The following is a 27330-nucleotide window of genomic DNA, read 5'->3' as shown; positions in this document are numbered from 1 at the left end:
AGGTGCGCGCAGTTCTGCGTCCTGCATTCGGCTCGCGCGTCTACCGATAGAACTGGCCAGCTTCTCTGGCGAAGCCCCCCTGGCTCTCCCTGTGCCATTTCTGCCCAAGCAAGAGAGGCTGCCTGCTTGGCTCCAGCTAAACCCCCCTCCCCGTGGAGGGGGGGGCAGGGCGGTGTTTGGGTCCTTTTCCTAAACAGCCGCTTTAAGAGACGCTGTCGCTCCGCCTCCTCGCGGAGCAGTGCGGGGGGAGCTGGGGGGGGGCTGGGCAGGCGTGACTTTCCGGGACTTCTGGGGCCTCCCCGACGGGGCGGTCTTGGGAAACTGTTGCTGCCGTGCTGGTGGCTCTTGTTCCGGCCGAAGCAGAAAGCCTGAACCGCGCGGGACGGAGAAAGGGAAGGCCGGGGTGGGGAGGGAAGGGGAGAAGCGACCGGCGAGCACGGAGAGTCGGGGCGAGCACGACGGGAAGGGCGGTCGGGAGCCCGGCCCTTGTTTCCTTCCACCCATCGCCCTTCTTCCGCCGCGGGCGATGCATCTCCTGGTCCTGATGTTGCTTGGATGGGTTGGCACGCCAGGTAAGAGGGTGCGCGCGTGGGGGAGGGGGGGCGCACGTCGATCCGGACCGGGGATTCCCCCTCCTCGACTCTTCCTCCCTCTCTTCCTTCCCCCCCAGCCCCCACCCTGAGCTCTCCCCCATTACCGCCCCATCCCTTCCAGCAACCGTCTCCTGGATCCGCCATCCGGCGCCCTCTGCGCTTCTTGGACGGGGCGGGCGCAGCTGCTGCTGCTCTCCTGCCAGACGCCCAGGGCAGCAGCTGAGACGGCGTCCGCCTGGGAGGCGAGCCAAGGCTGTCGAGGGCAGAGGGAGCGCCTGTTTGCTGCCGCCCCCTCCAAGAAAAGTGAACTGAGGCGGGCGCCCAGTCTGCTCAAAAGGGGTTTGGGTGCAAGCGAAGGGGCGGGGTGATGTCTGCTGCTGGATATTCACTCAGCCCGAACTGTTCCTATGGCATCGATAAGTGACAGATCTGTAAATGAGAGCATGCTACTGCACCCCCCTTTTATAGCATAGGAGCCAACTCTTAGGGACTGAGGTCCCTCTGCCCCCCCCCAGTAAAATATTTGAGGGGCCCCTGCCCCTGCAAAGTGGATGTCCATTGTCATTCAAATGGGGTGTGTGCACTGAGTCCTGTGATCAATTATGTGGGGGCGGGTCTTACGTGGGTCCGCCTCCCCGATATTTTATTCAAGCTGGCACCCCTGTTTTAAAGGTATACGTTTGTCCATGAATCTTCTTAATAAGACACTCGGACAAATCAATGTGCTGCAAAATGGTGAGTGAGAACCCTCAATGCAATTTAAAAAGCAAAGCTGAATAAACGGGATTGGGATAGGGGTGATAATATGCACCTTTCTGAACCAGACAACCCATATGAGACCAAATTTAAGAGTGTGGAATGCCACCTCATGTTTTTGCTAAACAATCCTGTTTGCTGTAAGTTCCCTGGGGTTTTTCCTCCGCAGGAGAATACATTGTGAGAAGGGCAAATGCACACTCTGGGCAGCCAGAGGCACGGACTGGAGAGCTGTGATTGGCCCTGGTTTCCTGGGATCACATACCCACTGCCTGCTCAGGGACACATATTTAACAAATGCTACTTCCCCCCCCCTTGCATCCAGCCCCTCTGGAAGGGCACTTCAGTTTTTTCCTGCAAACTTTCTTCCATAGTAACCTATGCATGGTACTCTTGGGGGATGCAACTTTTGTGTTTCTTGGCAAACTTTGACGTACAAAATAGATAAAAGGCTGTTGTTGTTGTTGCTGCTGCTGCAGTTTTCCTTGAAGTGGCATAATGAGTTTGCAAGCTGGATTTGCCACAAATTCTAGTATTTTGTGTTCACACTAGGTATAGTCTCCCTTGGAAGTGCAAAAGGAGATGCAAGACAAAATAAATGTGAATAGTCTCTCTTCAGTTTCTTACTCCATCCCTTGCAATGTACCTGTGGTTTGATTAAAGGACTGGGGAGGGGGGCATCCTGAACTTCATAGACATCTGATGAGAGGAGATGTTGTTGTTGTTCAGTCGTGTCCGTCTCTTCATGACCCCATAGACCAGAGCACGCCAGGCACCCCTATCCTCCACTGCCTCCCGCAGTTTGGCCAAACTCATGCCAGTCGCTTCGAGAACGCTGTCCAACCATCTCATCCTCTGTCGTCCCCTTCTCCTTGTGCCCTCCATCTTTCCCAACATCAGGGTCTTTTCCAGGGAGTCTTCTTTTCTCATGAGGTGGCCAAAGTACTGGAGGAGATACTGAAGAGGAAATCACCTTAGGTTCTGGCTGTCTCATCACATCTAGGGACCTTCTAGCCATGGTGGCATGTCAGGTGCCCCCTCAGTATATTTTTGGGTGAGGAGTCAAGGACAAGCACATATTGGTCAGTTGTCTGGTTTGGGCACTCAGAGCCTGAAGTTATATTTGCTGCTTGTTAAGTAGCAATTCAATTCAAATCTTTATTATAGTCATAAAAGGGTGGGATATAGTCATTTAAACTCTGAAAAGCACTTTGGAACGCTAAAAGGCATTAAAACAGAAGGTGATTATAAAAGTCTATAAAAATTATAAAAGAAGCTAAAAGAATCTGAAATAAGGGATAGGAGCATTGGGCAGGTGTGGAAGAGCATAAAACAATAATATATAAAATATTTGAACTATTAATTTAAAAGGTAAAGGACTCCTGACAGTTAAGTCCAGTCGCAGATAACTCTGGGGTTACAGTGCTCATCTTGCTTTACAGGCCAAGGGAGCCGACGTTTGTCTGCAGACAGTTTTTCCGGGTCATGTGGCCAGCATGACTAAGCTGCTTCTGGCTCAACCAAACACTGAAACCAGAGCAGCGCATGAAAACACTGTTTACCTCCCCGCTGGAGCAGTACCTATTTATCTACTTGCACTTTGGGGCGTGCTTTCGAACTGCTAGGTTGGCAGGAGCAGGGACTGAGCAACAGGAGCTCACCCCGTCATGGGGGATTCGAGCTGCCGACCTTCTGATCAGCAAGCCCTAGGCTCAGTGATTTAGACCACAGGACCACCTGCGTCCCTAAGAACTATTAATGTAAAGGTAAAGGGACCCCTGACCATTAGGCCCAGTCATGGATGACTCTGGGGTTGCGGCGCTCATCTCGTTTTATTGGCCAAGGGAGCCGGCGTACAGCTTCTGGGTCATGTGGCCAGCATGACAAAGCCGCTTCTGGTGAACCAGAGCAGCGCACGGAAACGCCGTTTACCTTCCCGCCGGAGTGGTACCTATTTATCTACTTGCACTAAGTGCTTTCGAACTGCTAGGTGGGCAGGAGCAGGGATCAAGCAACGGGAGCTCACCCCGTCACAGGGATTCGAACCGCCGACCTTCTGATCGGCAAGCCCTAGGCTCTGTGGTTTCTGACGAATTTTGAGCGCTGCTGTGCAGAATCTAGCAACATTGTATGTTGTAGCAGAATTGGTATCTGAGAGCAGCAGGGAGTTTTAGAATTTCTCTGTGCACCCTGGTTACTTAAGGAGTAGTGGGGGAATCAGGCTAGTACGAATGTCTGTGTAATACAAGCACTGGAGAAAGACATGCTTTACCGTTTCTATTTGTCCCAAGTCACAGGGGCATTTTCTCTCTGGGTAGTCAATCTTCCTGTATCAACCTTCAATAAGGGCCATACTACCCTGAACACACCCAGTCTTGTCTGTTAAGTAGCAAAATTCTTGCTAATTCATCCCTTGGGTCTTTTTTCCTGGCTGGGAGGGCAAGGCCTTCGTAGGACCGCCTCTCTCCATATGAACCTACCCGGACCCTGAGATCATCCTCTGAGGCCCGCCTTCATGTGCCCCCTCCTCCAGAGGGTGGCAACACAAGAACAGGGCCTTTGCTGCAGTGGCTCCCCGTCTGTGGAATGCTCTCCCCAGGGAGGTTCGCCTGGCGCCTTCATTATACACCTTTAGGAACTAGGCAAAAATGTCCCTCTTTAACCCGGCCTTTGGTTGATTGACATCCAATGCCCTTTTAAAATGTATTGGGGAGAGAGGGGATTATTCGATTATTTGTTTTTTGTTTTTATTGTGTATTTTGTGTTTTTATATTGGGATTTAATGTTGTTACCACCTTGGGAGCTGTGGGTATAGGGTGGTATACAAATTTAAACAACAACAACTTCCCAGAGGCGTCTCTTTTTCCAGGCTAGCAATGGCTTCAACTTTGCTTTTCCTGTGAATGGCTCAACATAAGTCATGAAATTCAGGAGCAGCGATATGTACAGTGATGAGTTGGTTTGTAAGAGTTTACAAGTCACAAGTGATGTCTGTTTTTAGACTGCAGCCCGCATGTTTCTTAGGATTTTCCATCTGTTTCTAAGAAAAAAAAAATGTGTAAGTTTCCCATTGTGTATTTCCTTAAACAATGTTAACTTACAACTAAATAGAATATAATTTACAGTACATGACACCATTTAAAAGGGGCCATGGAAACTCTACATATAAATTTTTTTCATAACTTGATTTTTACTAAAACACACAAACGCACACACTGCTTATAGGTAACATTTATTTATTTATTTTAACTCGGGAGGCAAATTAAATTTCCCCCATACAGTGGTAACCTCTGGTTACATACTTAATTTGTTCGGGGGGTCGGGTCCGTTCTTAACCTGAAACCGTTCTTAACCTGAGGTACCACTTTAATTAATGGGGCCTTCTGCTGCCGCCATGCCATTAGCATGCGATTTCTGTTCTCATCCTGAGGTAAAGTTCTTAACCTGAGGTATAGTGGTACCTCTGGTTACGTCCTTAATTCGTTTCGGAGGTCCGTTCTTAACCTGAAACTGTTCTTAACCTGAAGCACCACTTTAGCTAATGGGACCTCCCGCTTCCACTGCGCTGCCAGAGCACGATTTCTGTTCTTTTCCTGAAGGAAAGTTCTTAATCTGAAGCATTATTTCTGGGTTAGCGGAGTGTGTAACCTGAAGCGTCTGTAACCCGAGGTACCACTGTATATCACCTTTCCTCAATCAGCAACCATAACAATTCATGCAATATAGGAGGAGCCTGCACATAAACCAATCTATCATCTTCTTTCCATTGCGGCTCCTTTCTGGTTCATTCTGGGTTGGCTACGTGCTCACCAGAAGGCGGAAGCGAGCAAAAATGAAATCGCCACAACTGAGAGGTTGAAAGGGGGTTTGGTAGCTGTTGCCAGATGAGAGCAGCTTGTTCCCATTAGGTGAAACAAAATGTCCTCACATCTGCTTCCTTGTGCTTGCTACATATGTTTGGTAGGCAGAATGTAAATATTCATATTTGATACATGACCGAGTTGACTGTTCGTTTAACACTGGACTTAAGGAAGCCTTTTTATGTATCTAGTTCAGTTTAGAGATTTCCAGCGCTAAAAAGCAGATTGGTATTGTGTGCATGAGTTAGTTGTTTTGTTTTAGTGTTAGTGTGACTTAGGAGACACTTCTGGTGTCCCTATTTTCCAGGGACAGTCCTGTATTTAAGGAAGCCATCCTGGTTTGATTCCGGAATGTCCCACTTTTCCTTAGGACAGGGGTCGGCAACCTGCGGCCCGTGGGCCACAAGTGGCCCACGGGAGTTGTTTAAACGGCTCCCGAGCCGCCCCCAAACCAAGCCGCCTGCTTGGCATCGGCGCAGCATGGAGCAGAGACTCACTTCCATGGCACTGGAAATCGCATCTGCGCAGACGCGATCCGGCACACGGAGCGATCAACGTGGGAGCGAAACAGCTCAGGCGAGGTAAACCTTGCCGACCCATGCCTTAGGATGCCCCGAATTTCATCGGAGAAATGCAGGGGGTTGGAGCTATCTCCCAACTCTCCAATTCCATGATTCCATGTGCCAGTGATGGGCATGGCCCAGAGGAAAAATCAGGTAGAGCAATCAATGTGACACATATATTTATTTCACAGTAGGCTGCATTCCAGCCGCATGGGCATGTGCCCAGTGAGCTCAGTGTTATGTGCAGGCATTACTGTTGAAGTGGGACATGGGTGGCACTGTGGTCTAATCCACAGAGCCTAGGGCTTGCCGATTGGAAGGTCGGCGGTTCGGATCCCCACGACGGGGTGAGCTCCCGTTGCTCTGTCCCAGCTCCTGCCAACCTTGCAGTTCGAAGCACATCAAGTGCAAGTAGATAAATAGGTACCACTCCGGCAGGAAGGTAAACAGCATTTCCATGCGCTCTGGTTTCCGTCACAGTATCCCGTTGCGCCAGAAGCGGTTTAGTCCTGCTGGCCACATGACCCGGAAAGCTGTCTGTGGATAAACGGCGGCTCCCTCGGCCTGAAAGCGAGATGAGCGCCGCAACCCCATAGTCGCCTTTGACTGGACTTAATCGTCCAGGGGTCCTTTACCTTTTATCTTTACTGTTGAAGTAATATGCTTATATTCAAATTAATATCAGCCAAGTTATTATTTGAGAGAAATGTAGCACTTACAATCTTAAATACCGTGGAACCTCAGTTGTTGAACATAATCCGTTCTGGAAGACCATTGGACTTCCGAAACGTTCGACAACTGAGGCGCAATTGCCGTTTGGCAAAACCCATTGAAAAAATGGAGGAACGATTTGAAATTGAAATCAGAGGACATTATAGGCGATAGCAATAAAAATGTTAGTTTAAAATGGGATATAAGAAGGTAGAATTGTGTTTTTGTGTTTTTGTTAAGAATAAGATTATTTATATAAGATGATAGATAAGGATTAAGATTAGTTGTGAAAGAAGAATTTAAAGTGGTTATAAAGTTACTACAGTATATTTGAAATGAACGCAGAAGAGAGGACGTGAGGAAGACCCCCAAGTAAGGTTATAAATAAGATTAGAATAGATAAATAGATGTTTGATTGTAAGGTTTGTTTTGTTTTTTTAGTTGTGTTGTGTATTGTATTAGTTTTTTGTTTTGTATTTTGTATATTGTATTTTGTATGTATTTTTTAAAATACCAATAAATTCCTTTAAAAAAAAAAAGAAAAGAAAAAATGGAGGAACGTGCCTCGGAAGTCGCTTCCAAGGCACATTTGAAAATGGAAGCATTCACTTCCAGGTTGTTGGCATTCGAAACCAAAACGTTCAACCTCCGAAGCGGTCAACAACCGAGGTTCCACTGTACAACAAAAACAAAAAGGTTTAAGTTTATTTATTCAAATAAGTGAGTTTACCCACCCTGCATCTGTGTCACAACATTTTTGTGGGGCAGATCTGATTCCAGGCTGCTTCCTTGCAGTTGCTCTGAACTGACCCTTCTGTATGACTTACTCATTCAAAGGTTACGGGTAGGTAGCCGTGTTGGTCTGCCATAGTCAAAACAAAATAAAAAAAAATTCCTTCCAGTAGCACCTTAGAGACCAACTGAGTTTGTTCTTGGTATGAGCTTTCGTGTGCATGCACACTTCTTCAGATACACTGAAACAGAAGTCACCAGACCCTTAAATATAGTGAGAGGGTGGGGAGGGGTATTACTCAGAAGGGTGATTGGCTGATAGGTGTGGGAAACCTGTTGACGACTGTTAACGACTGCAATTGGTCTTACAGGAAAAGGCAAGGGGTGAGATGGCTAAAGATAGCTTTGTCACGTATAATGAGATAAGAATCCAATGTCTTTATTCAGACCAGGTCTCTCCATGGTTTTAAGTTTGGTAATTAGTTGCAATTCAGCAACTTCTCTTTCCGGTCTATTTTTGAAATTCCTTTGTAGCATAATATACCTCTACCTTTGGTGGAAATGTTATCAAGTTTCTAGCTTGTCAGTCCGGAATGAATCCAAACACTGTTTCAAGCTATTATTCTCGAGTGCTTTCAGAAAGTTAGCTCTTCTTTGCTTCGCTCTTCCAAGCTCTTAGAACTAATGGATTGCACACCACCGCAGTTTGCATTTTCCATCTGTCTGTGCATTCTTTTAACACCCACCTGCACTTGCTGTGTCGTAGTATTTGCAGGAACCAGTTTCATGGCCTCAGATGAACCTGCCTCCGCCAAGGTGCATCCTGGTTGCTAGGAAGGAAGGAGGGGCACCTGCAGGCATGCCAAGGGCTGAAAAAAGGAGGCAGAAAGCAGGAAAAGTACACCCAAGGAGAAAGAGGAAACATCTGGAGAGCTCAGTTGGTTAGAGTGTGGTGCTGGCAGTGCCCAAGTTGGAAGCTTGATCCTCGTAAGGGACAGCTGCATGTTCTTCTTCCGTTTTTGAAATTTTATTAGTATTTATTTATGTTGGAAGCTGCCCAGTGTGGCTGGAGCAACCCAGTCAGATGGTCAGGGTATTATTATTATTATGATTATTATTATTAGAACTCCCTATTTTCATTAGAGAAATGTTGGAGGGTATGTAGCACAGATTGTATCAGGTGTAAAGATAAAATCACATGTTGGTTTTACTAGAAAGTATGTATGGATGTGTTTACATTGATATGACGCAAGAAGCCTAACATACTGGTAGCTCGGTGCTATTTAAACAACTCAATACAAAAAAGCCCGCTCACCAATGTGGAACTCATCATAATCCAATGGCCTTTCCTTTTGCTGCTGATAGTTGATAGTCTGTGTCACAGGGTAAGTGCTTTGAAAATAGGAAAACTCAGCCACAAAATGTAAAGCCCCTATGAAAGATGCACAAATCTGCTCCCCATCATCACCATCACCATTAAAGCAATAGCTTTGCATTTATTTTGCAACGTTTCTTCAGATACTCTTTAAATTTCTTCCAATCTTCTTCTACTTTCTCCTCTTTCTGGTCGCGGATCCTTCCAGTCATCTCGGCAAGTTCCGTATATTCAAGCATTTTCATTTGCCATTCATTTATCGTAGGGATATCTTGCCTTTTCCAGTACTTGGCTATTAATAATCTAGCTCCTGTTGTGGCATACAAAAAGAATGTACCGCCCTTCCTTGGGATCTGATCTCCTACAATTCCAAGCAAAAAGGCTTCTGGGTTTTTAGTAAAAGTGTTTTTAAACACTTTTTTTCAGTTCATTGTAAATTTTTCCCCAGAAGTCGTTTATCTTGGGGCATGTCCACCACATGTGGAAAAAGGTGCCTTCTTTTCCTTTACATTTGCATTTATTGTACATGGAGGTCACACATACCCCTTCTCACCCTTGCAAGAGTCTGCCTGTATTTACCCATCTTATCTTTTGCAGGTGTCTATGAAGCTCTGAATGTCACCGTTTCTCCGGGACCCAGAGTACAATACGTGGTAGGCGACAATGCTACCCTCTTTTGCCATGTGTCTCAAAAAAGGCGAATAGAGAATCTTCTGGCTGTCCGGTGGCTCTTTGCCCTTCCGCCGACCCAAGAGTACCTGATGATCAAAATGACTAAATATGGAGTAGTCCAGTACTATGGGAATTACAACCGTCAATTCTATAAGCAAAGACTTCACCTTCTCGAGGAGAGGCATAGGACGATGTACACATTTTTTATCCTGAATCTCCAGCAAGCTGACCAGGGACACTATATTTGCAAAGTTCAGGAGATTGGCAAGTACAGGAACAAGTGGACAGCATGGTCGAACGGTAGCGCGTCTACGGAAATCCAAGGTGAGGCCATGAGCAGCTCCTCTTGCAATCCTCCCTTGATGCATTTATTTTTATTGATTAAAACATTTGCAATTCTTTCCAGCCTGTCTCTATTGAAGAAATCGAGAAAGAGCTCAAAATTGACCCAAGCCATTTAGGATTTGTCAAAAATAGTTGAAAGCAAGTACAGTGGTACCTCAAGTTACAAACGCTTCAGGTTTCAAACTCCGCTAACCTGGAAGAGTTACCTCGAGTTGAGAACTTTGCCCCAGGATGAGAACGGAAATCGTGTGCCGGCGGCGCAGCGGCAGCAAGAGGCCCCATTAGCGAAAGCACGCCTCTTGTTAAGAACAGTTTCAGGTTAAGAAGGGACCTCTGGAACGAATTAAATTCGTAACTAGAGGTACCACTGTATTGCCTTCGCAAATAACCAACAGCACGTTGGGCGACCCTTTCACAACAACAGCACGTCAAACTTGGTTTGATAAATATTCTGCATATGGAGACAGTTTCTGAACTTCTTGCCTGGATAAATGTTGTTCATTTTTCAGTCATGGGCTTGGCCAATAACTGTGTGTAAATCTGTCAAATGTCTCCATTTTGATACTGAATTCTGTGCTGTATGTACAGGTGAAACTTGAAAAATTAGAATATCGTGGAAAAGTCCATTTATGTAAGCAATTGTTTTCATTAGCTACTGGAGTATAATATATGAGATAGACTCATGGCATGCAAAGCGAGATATGTCAAGCCTTTGTTTGTTATAATTGTGATGATTATGGTGTACAGCTGATGAAAACCCCAAAGTTGAGATTGTTAATTTGGGGTTCTCATCAGCTGTACGCCATAATCATCACAATTATAACAAATAAAGGCTTGACGTATCTTGCTTTGCATGCCATGAGTCTATCTCATATATTAGTTTCACCTTTTAAGTTGAATTACTGAAAGAAATGAACCTCTCCACGATATTCGAATTTTTCGAGTTTCACCTGTATGCTGTTATGAGTTGCACTTTCCTTCCGTTTGAAGTCTGCAGCTTCTACTGGGAATCTAGGGGAAGCCTGTACTTTACATATATAGAGAAACTGCCTTAGTGCTTTGCACTTGCCAGTAAAGGGACTGAACTGGCTGAAAAGTTGGGACTGAATTTCTTCCAGCACAAACTGCACTGCCACACAGACCTACATGCTTGGGGAGCTGTATACGTTTGGCACATCCCATATGCCAATGCTAACGTCCTTGTTTTATACACATTTACTTAAAAGTGGAGTTCCACTTAATTCAAATATGGTTGCCATATGTTCGGGTTTTCCTGGACACGTCCGGGAATCCCTCAGCAAAATGGCGTCCAGGTGGATTTTTGCTGAATCGAGAAAAGCCGGACATATGGCATGTTGGGCTAATTATATATATATATATATATATATTTTCAAAGAAAAGCACCCAAACTATTTTTTTTTTAGGGGGGGGGGAGATCTTCCCAGAAAAAGCTCAACTGCACACAGAGCCGTCTCATCCATAGAGGCCGGTGGCGCGGCGCGCCAGGGCGCAGGGCGCCCCAGGGGCGCCCCCGCGAGCCCACCGGCATACCGGGCTCCCCCTCCCCAACCCGCCCCCGCCCACACGGGCAGGCGGGCTGTAAGCCACCCGCCCTCGCCTCCCGGAGCCCCAGCTGGAGCGGCGCGGGGCTTTGCGCGACCTTCCAGCACTCCAGCTGGGGCTCTGGGAGGCGAGGGCGGCCGGCTTGCAGCCCGCCCGCCCTCCCGCCGGTGCGCGAGCGCCCGGCCGCCCGCCCCTCATCCTCCGCCCGCCGGAGCGCGGGCGCCCGCTCCAACGCCACGCCTCTCATCTCCGCTCGCCCACCCCCCCTCCCGAGGGGCGGCCAGCGCGGGAGGGAGGCGGGCAGAGAGGCGGCAGGCTGGGGGCGCCGAGGGATCGCTGCGCCAGGGCGGCAGATCCCTCTAAGACGGGCCTGACTGCACAGTTTTTTTAAGCCATAAAGAACATATTGTTTTTATGTGGCCACTGATACCAACCCCAACGTTGTTTTCTAGTATTTCACTGAGCTGAGAAGTTTATTGGATGGCTTGGGGCAGGCACCCCCAAACTCAGTCCTCCAGCTGTTTTGGGACTACAACTCCCATCATCCCTAGCTAACAGGACCAGTGGTCAGGGATGATGGGAACTGTAGTCCCAAAACAGCTGGGAGGGCTGAGTTTGGGGGGGTGCCTGGCTTAGGGGGATCAGCTGCTTGCTTTTGTTGACCTGCAATCCGCTTTCACAGTGAGACCTTCTGAAATGTGTGTGTCTAGTTTGCCAATGTTGTCGTGTGTCCATTGCAGTGATTTCATCCAGAGTTTCGGATGACTCCAACGCTGAGGAAAACCACAAGGCCTGGAAGTTCTTTGAGGGTTAAGTATACGATTCCCCCTTTGTTCATCTTCGCGAAGATGTGAGAATCCACTGAAAAGTACCGTTGTGCAGCCTTTCTTTTTCTTTTGGGGGGAAGTAAGCCAAAACACTCGCACACCATAAAATTTTGTGCCCACTGGTTTTAGGAGCTCTTAGAAGGGTTACAGCCATAGTCACACATTTACTTTATCCAGGAGTTACCCCAAAAAATGCTTCAGGGCTCTAAACATAATTGGCACATAATCCTGCTTTCTGTAAGTTGGGGAGAGGGTGCCAGGGCTCTTTGCCTTGATTGATTGATTGATTGATTGATTGATATGGTGCCAATATGAATAATATATTGGGGAGACATTTATATGTGGGTAAGCCTGACTGAATATAATATAAAGAGTAGAACAGCAAGTGTTGCGTATTCAACATTCATTGTCGTTAAAGAGCATCTTACTAAATGAACAGAAATTAATTTGGACAAAAATTGGGGAAGTTTTCAGAAACTGAAACGATGCAAACTGTTCCTTATTGAAGAAGATGGGTACAAAGAGCTTGAGAGAGACAGACGCTTGCTCCTGAAATGTGACTGAAATTCATGTCAATGGGTCTGGTTTTAAACAAGTTGGATTGTTACCACAAATGTTTTATAGAATATTGGAGCCTGTGGATTCACTTGCCTTTGGAGTGAAGTCATTGGCTTGCAGTCTCTCTGCTTGTTTGAAACCCTTCTATATGGAAGATGTGCAGTTTTGATGACTATGTGCCAAACAAAACGTTTTTGAACTCAAATTTCACATTTTCCTGGCGTTGTGGAAATCTTTCATCAGTGGCGGAGGAAGCCTCTTTGCTGCCCGGGGCGCGCCTGCTTTGCTTCCCTTCTCCCCCCCTTCAGGGCTTTTTCCGGCGTGAGGGGCGGGCCAGCGAGGAGGGGCGTCACGCTTGTCGATGGCATGACGCCCCTCCTCGCTGGCCTGCCCCTTGTGCCAAAAAAAGCTGCTGAAAGAGTAAAAAACGTGCCTGCTTGGCTTCCCTTTTTTCCCCTTTCAGGGCTTTTTCGGTGCTGGGCTCCCTGGGCGGAGCCGCGGCATGGAGGCGAGGGGCGGGCCAGCAAAGAGGGGCGCCCTCCTCGCTGGCCCGCCCCTAAACTCCATGCCACAGCTCCGCAGGCCAGCCAGCACTGAAAACACCTGCTTTAAAAACCGGCTGAGCGAGGGTTTGGAGGCACCAATCACGGGGGCGGGGCCCCACCCTGAGTGTCACCCCCCCACGGTACCCGGGGCAGCCCGCCCCCTACGCCCCCTTTGCTACACCCCTTGTATTTCATGCAATCTTTAAACAGCCGTTTTATTTGCTTTGTTAGGAATATTCACTTCCTCTAATTTCTAGTTCAAAACTAAATCATTCAAGGTGACTTAAGAAATACAGAAACTGAAAGTCAAACACAAGAAGCAGCTTTCAAAGCTGACAGAAAGGTGAAAAGGTAAAGAGACCACTGACCGTTAAGGTCTAGTCGCAGACGACTCTGGGGTTGCGGCGCTCATCTTGCTTTATTGGCCGCTTTCTGGGGGACCACAGCAGCGCACGGAAACGCCGTTTACCTTCCCGCCGGAGCGGTACCTATTTATCTGCTTGCACTTTTGGCGTGCTTTTGAACGGCAAGGTTGGCAGGAGCAGGGACCGAGCAACGGGAGCTCACCCCGTCACTGCGGGGATTCGAACCGCCAACCTTCTGATCAGAAAGCCCTAGGCTCTGTGGTTTAGACCACAGCGCCACCCGCGTCCCTTACGACAGAAGGGTAGTGGATAAAATATCAACAAGGCCATAAAAAAAATGAGAAAGGGGGATTGGAAGAAAACTGACTAAGATGCAAGTGAAAAGCCTTTTCAGGAGGCAGCAAAATTCCACTAGGGAATGCATGTGGAACACTTGCCAGATTCTGAATGTATGCAAAGTATAATATTATAGAAAAGCTCTACCCCTCCCATTCCTCAGGGAAGCTGCCTTTTTGCAGCCATTATCACCTGCTGTTGCAGCTCTTCCTCATCGATTCTCTGAGCTGCTTCCTTGCCAGCCAGGCAAAAAACAAATGACCAAGCGGGCAACTGGCGTCTTCTGATGCTGCTCCTCACCCCCGCCACTGCCACAGTGAGACATCAAACATTAAAAACTTCCCTGAACAGGCCTGCCTTCAGATGTCTTCTAAAAGTCAGATGGCTGTTTTCCCCCCTTGACATCTGATGGGAGGGCACCACTACCGAGAAGGCCCTCTGCCTGGTTCCCTGTAACCTCTCCATGAGTTCAAACCTTTTATCATTTAATCCTTTTATCAAGTACCTCTGTGTCGGGTATAAGGGATGCAGATGGCGCTGTGGCCTAAACCACTGAGCCTCTTCGGCTTGCCGATCAGAAGGTCAGCGGTTCAAATCCCCGCGGCGGGGTGAGCTCCCGTTGCTCTGTCCCAGCTCCTGCCAACCTGGCAGTTCGAAAGCACACCAGTGCAAGTAGATAAGTAGGTACCGCTATGATGGGAAAGTAAACGGTGTTTCCGTGAGCTCTGGATTAAGTCACGGTGTCCTGTTGCGCCAGAAGCAGTTTAGTCCTGCTGGTTACATGACCCGGAAAGCTGTCTGTGGACAAACGCCGGCTCCCTCGGTCTGAAAACAAGATGAACCCCATAGTCGCCTTTGACTGGACTTAATCCGTCCAGGGTTCCTTTACCTTTACCTTTTTTACCTCTCTGTTCTTGTTAAAGACAAGATTCTTGGTAGAACAGGCCTTTGGTCTTGCCCAGTATGGGTGGCTGGTAATATTCTTCTACTTTCACACCTTTATTGCCAAGATTTTGGGTCTGGGGCTCTGAGTGCGGTTTTAGTTTTGTTCAAAACTTGTGTATTCTCCCTTGGGTATACATGAAAGGAGATGGCTGATACTCATCCGTGGTTTGTCTTTCAGACCTGTATGTCTACGCTGTGTTCGTGTGCTCCATAGGCATCGTCAGTGTCCTGCTATTCACCGTGGTTGTCCTCTGCCAGACACTGATCAACAAAAAACGCTCCCGTGGTGAGTGATGAAGAAAGGCTAAGGCAGATAAATGACGTTTTTGTGCGCGTTTAGCAATGCCACTATATCTTGCCATATTGTATTGCGCATAGTCACATTTTTGCTTTTCTTTCAATGAATCATAGAATTGTTAGAAGGGACCTCAAGGGTCATCTAGCCCAACCCCCATTTGTTTTTGTTTTTGTTTTTGGAGTTGTTTAACAATACTCACAATTCATCACCCATTTCCATGCACGTTACTGTTTGGGGTTTGTTTTTATTACTCTGTTTCTATTAAAACCTTCCCCAACTCGCAACGTGTATGAATTATACATGTTAAAGAGAATTTCTCTAAGTTATTATGGATATGGTATCTGACACCAGCAAAATTGAATCAAATATTTCCTAATGCTAGATCAATATTTGAAATGCCGGAGCTTCAGGAACAAATGGATATATTCTCTGATAATGCCCCCAGATTGACATCTTCTGGGATTCTATTTTAGCATAAATTAAAACCGCCAAGAGATATGGTCTGCCAAAAGAGCCTTTAGTAATATCATTTTGCTATCTTAAAGGGACAGTTCTAACAGACGATTTGTAAATGACAGTTTACTCACTGACGGCAGCTTTGTATGGCTGTTTGCTAAGCCCGGAAGAGAGCTAGTCTGCCTGTGACCAATTAATGGATTGCAAATATTTGGGAGCACAAGAAATTGGGGTATGCCACATATGGCCAAGTTAATAAGTATGAGGAAAGGAGGTAGACAACAGGATAGCAGATTAACAGAGAAGTGGGCTTCTCTATTTTCTTTTGCAATAATAAAGATTCAATGAACTGTTATTGGGATAAATTTCTTTAAGGAAAATGCAATTTGTTTTTATTCACATTTCTTTGCTTTTTACCTTTATAATGGCAGTATTTTGCTTGATTAACTTACTAGCATTGTGATAAACATGCCACAACATTTTAATTTGTTGCAGCATTGTCACAATTCTGATTTGGCAGATATTTCTTTCTTCCTCTCTCTCTCTCTCTCTTACACTTGAAGCTTCCTTCTTTCATTTTGCTGAAAAAAATCTATAATAATAATAATAATATTTATTATTTATACCCTGCCCATGTGGTTGGGTTTTCCCAGCCACTCTGGGCAGCTCCCAACCGAATATTAAAAACACAATACAGCATTAAACATTAAAAAGTTCCCTAAACAGGGCTGCCTTCAGATGTCTTTTAAAAGTCAGATAGTTGTTTATTTCCTTGACATCTGGTGGGAGGGCATTCCACAGGGCAGGCGCCACTACCAAGAAGGCCCTCTGCCTGGTTCCCTGTAACCTCACTTCTCGCAGGGAGGGGATGGCCAGAAGGACCTTGGAGCTGGACCTCAGTGTCCGGGATGGACGATGGGGGTGGAGATGCTTTTTCAGGTATACTGGGCTGAGGCCATTTAGGGCTTTAAAGGTTAGCACCAACACTTTGAACTGTGCTCAGAAATGTACTGGAAGCCAATGTAGGTCTTTCAGGACCGGTGTTATATGGCTCCAGTCACCAGTCTAGCTGCCACATTCTGGATTGGTTGTAGTTTCCGGGTCACCACCAAAGGTAGCCCCACGAAGAGCGCATTGTAGTAGTCCAAGTGGGAGATAACTAGAGTATGCATATTATCTGCAGCACCACACTTTTTTTAAAACAATGCCTTTCTCTTCCCCCCCCCCCACCTTTCTTTCTCCGCTGTTTTTCACAGTGAAACATTACTTGGTGAAGTGTTCCCAGAACAGGTAGGAAAAGGAGGCAATACGTAGAATTTTGCTTTACCTGTCTCCACATAGTTTATACGGATTGTTTTGCTTATTTTCTGTCTGGCAAATATATATCTTAACATATAATAAAAAGGTTCGGCTGCCATCATGCTGCAGTTCACTTGGCTGCTGATAGGTGGCACTGTACCTATCCATGATGGTGGAATTCTGAGAGCTGCTAGGCAATAGCAGCAGTGTTGGAGGGCAAGGAGAAAGGAAATGGAGGAATGGGAAACAGAGGCAGATAACCCAGGCAAGAGGGTAGAAGCTAATCTGGGCTCCACAGCCTTTTAACCCCTTTCCTATTTGTGCGGCTGATCAGGCTCTTCTCTTCTCATAGAAATCCAAGAGTAATTGTTATTACCCCCAGGGTGGATTTGATTTAAATCAAATCAATTTAAATCACGATTTAAATCACTAGTCCGTAAGACTTGATTTAAATCTTTTTTTTTTTTTTACAGAAAGACTCATTCTTGCTGGTATCATCTTAATATTTACAACCAGGCAAAGGTTTCATTTTTTGAATAATAATAAGTTTTTACAGCTATGTCAATAATTACTGATTTGGTTATACTATGAGAAATATGTAGACATAATTATGAAATTATGGCGAGGTTTCATAAGTTAACTGCTTATATTTGGACAACTTTTCTGCTGTACTTTATTGGAAGGAGAAAAATAATCATTTCCTTAAGAACAATTTATTTAACTAAAACAATAGCATTATAGCATATGTATCCATGTTTGTTAACTGATGTGGTTAAACAATTTTTTAAAATTAAAAAAACCACCTTAGACTGAGTTTTAGCACACATGAAAAACTTAAAACAAATCCTTATTTTTCTGACGAATAGCCTTTAGAGTATAATGTAACTTAAATAGAAATATATATTTAGAAAGATTTTTCCTCCAAAAGCATTTTATTTTAAAAATCCAATTTAAATAAAAACAAATCCGATTTAAATTTTAAAAAAATCCGATTTAAATTAAAAAAAAATCCATTTATTTTTTTTAAAAAAATCCATTTATTTTTTAAAAATTGATTTTTATCCACCCTGCTTTCCACTATGTATGGGTGTGTGTACACACACACACACACACAGAGAGAGAGAGAGAGAGAGAGAGAGAGAGAGAGAGAGAGACGGGTGGCTCTTCTTCTTCCTCCTCCCCTCTCCGAGCAGGGGTGCAAGCTTATTTGTCCTCCCAAATAAAGCTCCCTAGAAGCTCCTAGGCCCCTTTGGCCTATCCTATGTCTAGTCCTAAAGCCATCCATATCTCATCTTAAAATACCCTGGTTGGATGCCCTTGCCCTCCAAGGCGGTGGACCCTAATGATGGAGGAAGATGTCAATAACTTGCTGCCATAAGAATGAAGCCACCTTCTGTCAAGTCCATGAGGACATGGCAACTTCCCATCTTTGCCAGAACCGATCATGTGGGTTTATGGCCCTTTTAAAGGATTGAGAGAAGCTTGCCTCACCTTGAAAGCCTTATTTCACAGGATACAGAACGAGCATCTCCTCATCCCCACCAATGAAATTCTTATGCCCTGCCAAGGAGGAATCAGATCCAGAAATCCTCTAATGGAGGTGGTACTTCTATCTTAGATGAAGTACCTCCAGAATGTCCTGGCTGACCTTGTTCTGAGCTTGTAGAGCCTGTATCAGGATGTATCCATTATTAGACCGCTAAAATTGCACGGCAAATGCCGAGAAAAAGCTGCTCTTCTCCCAGTTCTTGTAAATGGAAGCAAATGGTGCCTATGCCCCCCCCCGAGCTTCTCTAATTGCATTTCTACCAGTTCTTGAAAGCACGCAGTGCAAGTAGATAAATAGGTACCGCTCCAGCAGGAAGGTAAACGGCGTTTCCGTGCGCTGCTCCGGTTCGCCAGAAGCGGCTTTGTCATGCTGGCCACATGACCCGGAAGCTGTACGCCAGCTCCCTCGGCCACTAACGTGAGATGAGCGCCGCAACCCCAGAGTCGTCCGCGACTGGACCTAACGGTCAGGCGTCCCTTTACCAGTTCTCACACGCTCCAGGTTACTTGGGAAGATCAGTATGATCTGTGTAGAAATAATTCTATTCACTGGTCATCAAGATCTTTAACCTACTGGAACTCTATGAGGACCTGCTCTCCCGAGGTGACATTCCACACCTGGATCCAAAGTGGCTCCAGCCGACTGCATGTCGGTTGAGTGAGTTTAGGAAACGCTGAACTAAACAGCGCCAATAAACAGCAGCAGAACCAGCACAAGAAACAGGGCTAAGACAAGCAGCATCAAAACCCAACGACTATCTCCAAAACCCCAAACCCTGGCTGTCTCCAAAAAAAGACTACACCAGGGTTCGGCAAGGCTTAGCTTGCCTGGGTTGGTTCACTGCCGTGGAGCCCCATCCATGGGCTGGATTGCGGGCGTGTGTGAGCGCACGCCATTTCCGGTGTCTGCGCCTTCGCAGATGTGATTTCCGGCGCCGCGAAAGCGAGTCCCCATGCCACGCTGCGGCTATTTATCGCAGCGCGCAGGGACTCACCGAGCAGGCGGCTCAGTTCGGGGGCTGGTAAAACAACCCCCGTGGCCTGCTTGTGGCCCATGGGCCTTAGGTTGCCGACTCCTGGACTACACCATTTCAGACTATAGTTGCCAATGCTCTCCACCTCCTGCCGATAAAATTCTCCCTGCAAGTAAAATACTTAGACCTTAGGGCAGTCATAGGCAAACTCGGCCCTCCAGATGTTTTGGGACTACAACTCCCATCATCCCTAGCTAACAGGACCAGTGGTCAGGGATGATGGGAGTTGTAGTCCCAAAACATCTGCAGGGTCGAGTGTGCCTATGCTTGCCTTAGGGAAATATTTTAGCCTAGTTTATTCCCAGGTGTACTGATTTTCTAAGCACAGGAAGTTGTTATTCTAGGGTAGCACTAAAATATTAGTGTTTCTGCAGTCCGGGAACAGTATTCTTGATTCTACTTTCTGTATAAACTACGCCTGTGTGTAAATTACTATAGTGATACAAGGTTAAATTGGAACTTCTAATTGTTGTCCATACCAGCTTGGTTTATTTTATTTTGGAGCAATTAATTTGTTTTATTCATTGGACTGGCTTTCATGGATTCTGTAATTTTTGTATATTGCTAGCTGTACATTCGTATTGCTATTTCATTTCACCGTTCCCCGCTCTGGGATTGAAATATTCGGTGAAGAGCAGGTTATAAATACTTAAAAAACAAACAACTTAATGTAAAGAAAACATGCGGGGGGAGTCAAACTTCTCATAGTGTCCTGAGAGGGGAAGATACAATAAACTCCTTCAGTGCTTGTAATAATAAAGTTGAATCAAATTTAGGGGGGAAGACCAAGAGAAACATTAAATGTGGTAGATGTTGTGGTGAAAATCCATAATGTGATTTCCGAGCAGTGAATGTGTGTGCAAACCATTTTAGATCAGCTTTTGCCAACTTGGTGGCCTCCAGATATTTTGTTTTCCCCCCCAAAAAAATATTGTTTTTTAGCATAACACAAAAAAAAAACACTACACACAAAAACAGGTGGCCTCCAGATATTTTGGGCGAAGACTACAACTCCCATCAGCTCCAACCAGTGTGGGAGTTGTGGCCCAAAACATCTGAAGAACTCCAGGTTGGCAAAAAAACAACAACAACCTGATTAGATTGTCACATCTGTTTTCACCCTGAGAAGTGGATATCCCATTTCCACATTTGCTTCGATTGAAATTATTCACAATAAAGAAATGGAAGCCAGCCACTAGTGTGCATTCCTATCTTGGGGGCAACCAGGAGGGAATATAATGTTTGGTGACTTCACACAAATTCAGCCTCCACGCTGGCATGCTTAGCTGGTCTTTGTAAAAATACAGTGATGAAGGTTCATCAGATGCTGCAGAGACAACTGAAAACCAACAAACGCCCAAGAGAGAGGGAGATGGTTAATAAGGCAGATATGGGTTAAGGTTTTGGAGAAGAGGACTACCCTTTTAAAATGAACCTTGAATTAAAACATCCCAGAGTGGGTTTTATGTGCTTTTCTTCTCCTGCTCTCTATTCACCAGGCTCTCTTGTTTCTCAGCTTAGGGGAAACAGTCACCAGTGTGACAAGCTTGCCTCCAGAACAGCCTGTAAAAATCACGAAGAAGAAGAAGAAGAAGAAAGTTGAGCAGCCTCCTGCCATCCCAGCCAAAGGTGGGTGGTATCTCCTGAGCAGCATATCATGGTGGGTGGTTTGATGGGTTCAAAGATGTGGCCGAGGCGAAAGTTACCAAATCTTCACAGTCCAGAATTGGCAGTGGGTGGACAACCCTTGTTGTTTTGTTTTGTTTTTAAATTTATTAAGGATTTTCTTGTTTTACAAAGATATATGCAATGTCTCTCTCGTATTTTTCCATGCAACGTTTTTACACATCAGTTTCGTTTGTTGAGACATTAGGAAGAGAGGGGGAGAAAGGTGGGCAGGATGGAGAGATGGGCGGGGTGGCGATGTTTTTACTTTACTTAATATATGTAGGGTTTGGTGTCAGCGTCGTTTGTGCAGGTTCTTTGTCGTTCGCTTGTGTTCCTTTGGTGGTGAGAGAGGTCTGGGTTGGCGTAGGGTGTGGTTGTTCATTTGTGGTGGTCTTTGGTTTCCTGTGTGAGTGGGGTGGGTGAGTGTTTTTGATCAGGCCAGCCATATTGATTTGTATGCTGGTGGACAACCCTTGTTGAGTTTCGTTGTTGGTCTGTGACTTGCTTCTTTCTCATGTTTGACCCGACCAGCTTTCTGATATGTCCTGGAGAACATCGGATGAACTCCAGAGCTGGCAGGTGTGCCAGTTTTTAGTTTGCTTCTTTTCCCCCCCAGCATAGTTTACTGATCCACATGTTCACACCATGCAACAACAACAGAAGGATATTGATGCATCAGGAGAGAGTTCTAAATGAACTTTAAACGGGGCTCACCGTTACCACCAGTCAGCAGTTATAGCTGGTCCCTTTGACGGCACGCTCCCAGTGCCACCAGCCGATTGAAAGCGTGTCTTCAAAGGAGATTGTGGTAACCACTGATGAGCAGCTCCTCTGATGCCATCTGACATCACCCTTTGAAATCTGACAGGTGACAATCAACTGGCGTCAGACGACTGACAGATAGGCTAGACCCAATTCTTCACCCTTGATCTATCTGCTGCTACAGCAGCAACCATGCGAGATCAACTCCAGTACATCCCAGATTTGGCCCCGACCCAACTGTCATTTACTCTCACACAGCAAGTAGAGCTGCGTGCATAGAAAGCAGTCTTCCAAAAGTAATAATTGCACCAACTGGTTGTTTGATAGGTAGGGTAGTAAGTGGTGAATCCAAGCCTACTATTTCATCCAAGCAACTGATAAGGAAAATTACTCATTTTTCAGAAAGATTCCACAAGTGGTAACTGGATGAGGGTGGGATATTGGTTGTGCAAGAATCATCTTGAATCCTAGAATAGTAGGGTTGGAAGAGGGACCACAAGCATCATCTAGTCCAATGCAGGAATCTTTTGCCCGATGTGGGGCTCGAACCCATGACCTGAAGGCGGAAGCTTTGGTTTGAAGGTGGCTCCTGGATCAATCAGGGTGTTTGTGCCTTGATTTTCAGGGTGTCGCTGTTCCTGTTAGCCCTTTGAAGCTATGGGTGTTTTGTTTTGTTTTTAATAAGGACTTTTGGTTCTTTGTGTGAACATTGCAGTCTGTTTGACCACAAGGCTGTGGTTTGAAAACCCTGCTTTTTCGAGCAGATGGTGAAGATTGCTAGGCAAGGCAGTGCATTCCTGAGCGCAAACGGTTGAATCTGGAGTGCCGTTTGCCTTGCCTTGCCTTTCCATTATTTTGGCAGGCTTTCCCTGAGTCAAAGCGTAGGAGTCTTTCCGCATGTCCTAGAAGGAACCCAGTTCGCAGAAATAAGGAGTAATTCCTCGCCGTTCTGTTCTTACCTTTACAGCACCGATATCCACCTCTTTCCCTAAGCCCAAGCTTCTGAAACCACAAAGGAAAGTCCTTCTGGTAAGTAGCCCCACAAAGGCATATCCAATTCTTACTTTCACCCAGGTTGTTGTGTGGATAGGATTCCCTCCCAACTATAGTGACGAATTTTTGCTTGTACCTCCTAGGCGCATAGCTCATTGTAGCTGGAAGGTAGACCATAGATTAGGTTATCACGTGGGCTCCTTCATTTGTGGCCCAAGAAAAATGCCCTAGTACCCACTTTTTAAAGACCTCCTATTCACTTGAAACCTCCGAGAAGTTACAGAATGGTGCCCACCAGCTGTTTAGCAAGGGAAGGCGATGTCGAGCAGGGAGGGCGAAATTCAGCTCCCCCTCTCAACAGCTGCCAGCACAGCTGGCGAGGATTTTGTATGTGTGACTTGAATGTATCCTTCTGCCAGAACTGTGTGTGTAAGCACTTTTTAAACTTCTCCCTTTCCAAGATAAATTCTGGGTCTGCCTAAAATAGCAGGGAAGACTCGGTTCTGAAGTTGACAAGCTTGCAGTGATCCAGGATCAGATTTCACATCTGTTAGTTTTGGTAAAAAGTAGAGGAGCACTTTAGATATAGGGAGTTTAACCCACACGCCCACTAACACCCACCCACACAGTTTTTACAGATGACACTCCCCCCTCCCCCCAATTTGTACAGTTTTCCCTAATACAAAAATGGTAATGGAGAGGGTTATGTCAGACTGTAATTGCAGTACATATATTGACTATTTAATAATAATAATAATAATAATAATAATAATAATAATAATAATATGCAGATATTGTGCTAGATGAGTTTTGCTGTTTAGTTGCAGATATGTATAGCTAAATATCACTCTTGCACAATACTTACACTTTAAAAAAAAAGAAAATATGCAAAATGGAAATGCATATTGCCTCCACCAAATGCACAAACCTCTATTTTGCCCACTGCAAAATGTAATAACAAACTAGGCACACGGTGTCTTGGGGGCCTCATCAAATGATGAGACTGGACAGCCAGAGAAATTGGCAAACAGTGTCATTTCCTAATATCCGACGGGGTTTCCAATTGGCTGCAGGAGCTTCCAGCAGCCAATCGGAAGCCGCGCTTTGGTTTTCGGACGTTTTGGAAGTCAAACGGACTTCCGGAACGGATTCCGTTCGACTTCCAAGGCACGGCGGTATTAGGAAGAGCAGAGCAAATGGTGAATTGCAGTTGGCCGTCAAGAGAAGCCCTATAACTGCTAAAAAAGGGGCCGTTCTCCCCATTGCCTTGCTGACCACGACATCTGTTCTAATTTTATGGCATTTGCTGGGCATGGACATTAGCAGAGATGATGTCGCTGGCTCTGCATATCTGCCCCAAATATATTTTCTTCCATGATATATTTCACAAGTGCTTTCTAAAGCATTGAGAATAGATTTATTTTTTTGGTGGGGGGAGTCACAAGGGCCCCCTGCTATCCCCAGCAGTTGGGTTTGGGGCCACTTTTCGTTTCAGCTGATGCTGCTTAATTTCCAGGTCAAAATGCTGTTCTGAGAAGCCTATGCAGTTACACGCTGGGAAAGTTTCGCCTTAACTTTCACCACGCAAAGCTCTCTTTCCAACTAAGCAAACTTGCAAAATATAATTAAAGATAGACAATGGCAGCGCGCACACCCCTCCTCCGATTTTTGCCCGGGAAAGGGGCTGTGATAAAGCTGTATCTCCCATGCTCAGTTATTACACATCCTTTGTGGAGAACTGTATGTGCTCCACAATTTTGAACCTCCTGTGTGTTTCCTCATATTTTCAATCAAATTATTACATACTGGAAATATGCATAAGGGAAATTATTCTACACATTTTATGGTGCGCCGTTGCTTGTAGCAGTAATTGAAGTACCTTTTCCACTTATGAAAGTACTAATTTTATTTGCTTTTATTGCTTTTCTAGATGCAATTATTTATTTAGTGTGTTTTGGCTTTATTAAATTATGTTTACTATAGGAACATCATAAAAATGTATGAAAGTAACACATCAGCCATTGCTGCCCGGTGACCTGTATTGGAAGAATCGAGTGTTATTTTTCATATCCAAACTTAATAGAATAAAGTAGGAATAAAGAGATAATCTACCCAAGAAAACAATGCAATTTCCAGATAATATAATAATACACCTGGACAATGTGATTTCATAAATCTTAGCTCTAAAATTTACATGAGCTGGGTGTTGCAGGGCCGTTTTTGGATTCATGATGTTTTGGGGTGGAATTGGAATGAGAAATGTAACTAAGGAGGGGGAAAAAGAGCCTGTTGGTTTGGTATGAACAGGAGGTGCCCTTGAGAGTAAAACACAAAGGCTAAATGGGCCTAGCCTCCTGAAACTGAACTCATCCAGTCATGCTTTCCCTCATATGTGAGGCCTATGGAAAGCCTTTACCATCTTCACTAGACAACTTGACCCTCCAAATGGAGACTGACATGGCTGAATTCTAATATATATCATAGCACAGACAGACAGAAAGAAAGAGAACATGTCAGTCAAAAGGGTCCCAATGTAACCAACTTGATCTACCTGGTTTCTAGGTTTACTTTCTTCTTCTTCTTCTTCTTCTTCTTCTTCTTCTTCTTCTTCTTCTTCTTCTTCTTCTTCTTCTTCTTCTTCTTCTATCACTCGTAGTCAACTACGAGCCAGTGTGGTGTAGTGGTTAAGAGTGGTGGACTCGTAATCTGGTGAACCAGGTTCGCTTCCCCGCTCCTCCACATGACAGCTGCTGGGTGACCTTGGGCTAGTCACACTTCTCTGGAGTCTCAGCCCCACTCACCTCACAGAGTGTTTGTTGTGGGGGAGGAAGGGAAAGGAGAATGTGAGCCGCTTTGAGACTCCTTAAGGGGAGTGAAAAGTGGGATATCAAATCCAAACTCAAACCCAGAAGCACCAACAGCACGTGTTTACTTACTGGTAGTCCTGCTGATTTAAATGGGACTAAACTCCCAAGTAAGAAGGCATAGGCCTGCAAACTAAGATATGTTTTGTATTTCTGTCTATAAAATAGATGACTTGTGTGGAAAATGTCCAATTAAAATTAGATATATAAAAAGGCAACAAGCAACTGTTGTGCATGTGGAGGAGCAGAGACACTAACCCGGTTCCCCAGATTACGAGTCTACCACTCTTAACCACTACACCACACTGCTTGCACCCAATGTTCAGTCATACTCAGAGTAAGCCCATTGAGCATAATGGACATGGCTAACTTGGATCCATTAATTTCAGTGAGTCTACTCTGAATAAATCTGTTGGTTACAACCCTCTGATTCATATTCGAGGAACTGATTCTATATGTAACCGGGGAAGCGCTGGCTCTGGGCCATAGTTTTATTTTGCTGCTGCCGTTGTTCATTTTACTGCTGTCACATTTTTGCTAAAAGGCAGACTGCCAAATTGCCCAGCAAACTCAATTGAGTGGACACACTTCTCCAATTGTGTTTTGCAGCCAAAAATCGCTGATGAGAATCTAACCTATGCTGAACTGGAACTCATCAAACCTCACCAGGAAGCGCAAGGCATTCCAACTATGACTGTTTACGCTCAGATTCTCTTTGAAGAAAACAAGATGTAAATGCATACCCCGGACAGGTCCTGTTTTTGATGGCATATTTAAATTCCTTTTTTTGTGCTCTTTATAGATAAAACGTTCTCTTCTTTTCTTTTTACTTCCATTCCTGTCTTGTTTTTTTTTTAAAAATAAGATGTTTAGAATCCATGTGGTGTCCTGTTTAAGCTTGAAGCTGAGAGCGCTGCAACCTCTACTTCGCCCACTTTTAATATTAAATAGCATTTTGATTCTTTTTTATGATGGGAGTTAGCTACCAAAACACCCCCATGCTAAGACACAGCTCCAGCTTCTCAGTTGAACCACAGCTCAAAGAACTTTGCATACTAAGGATACTTTTCCAGTCCTTGCCCCTTTGGGTTCCCAAACACTGGCACTAGTATAACATAACCTAAACAGGGAAGCAAAACCAATGAGGATGCGACAAGGAGGGCAATGGCCACTTCTAGTCTGTTGCTGGTTTGCTATTTTTCAAACAGATCCAGAATGGACTTGCAAGAGAGGTTAAAAGTAATTTAAAATGTTTATTCGGCTAAGTTTGAAGCAAGAGGAAGAAGTACCCCTTGCGTGGAGAAAATGGAGAAATGCTATTGGGGGGACAGAGAGATGGTGGAACTGCTCAACACCTATTTGCCTCTGCTTTCAACCCAAAGGAAAGCAATGCCCAACCTGGTGGTAACAGAAGAAATGGTGCAAAGAGGAAGATGCAATCCAAGAGAGAAAAAGAGGTGGTATGGGAACATCTAGCTATTTTAAATCAAATCACATTTCAAGGGCCGGATGAGCTGCACCTAAGGGAGCTTGCAGGTGTAATCTCAGAGCCCCTCTCTATAATCTTTGAGAACAGGTGAGGTCCCTGCAGACTGAAGGCGGGAAAATGTGGTCCCCATCTTCAAAAAGGGGGTGGCAGGGGTGTCGCTAGGGGGGGCGGTG

At 45.4% G+C, this 27330-nt stretch overlaps 1 protein-coding gene across 1 annotated transcript; it reads left to right on the top strand.

Annotated features, from left to right (window-relative positions):
• The first annotated feature begins 254 nt into the window (after positions 1–254).
• On the top strand, positions 255–26490 carry VSTM4 (V-set and transmembrane domain containing 4). Its single transcript, XM_033148452.1, has 8 exons — positions 255–572; positions 9188–9586; positions 11911–11979; positions 14925–15032; positions 16757–16790; positions 20898–21010; positions 22779–22840; positions 26278–26490. Exons 1-8 carry the CDS (start codon positions 527–529, stop codon positions 26401–26403), a joined length of 957 nt encoding a protein of 318 aa, XP_033004343.1. The 5' UTR covers positions 255–526; the 3' UTR covers positions 26404–26490.
• Positions 26491–27330: the final 840 nt, after the last annotated feature.

The sequence above is a fragment of the Lacerta agilis genome, chromosome 5 (genome assembly GCF_009819535.1).
Source record: "Lacerta agilis isolate rLacAgi1 chromosome 5, rLacAgi1.pri, whole genome shotgun sequence".
Classification (NCBI taxonomy): Eukaryota; Metazoa; Chordata; class Lepidosauria; order Squamata; family Lacertidae; genus Lacerta; species Lacerta agilis.
Note: the sequence above shows the minus strand (reverse complement) of the source record. Positions and strands in the feature narration are given on the sequence as shown.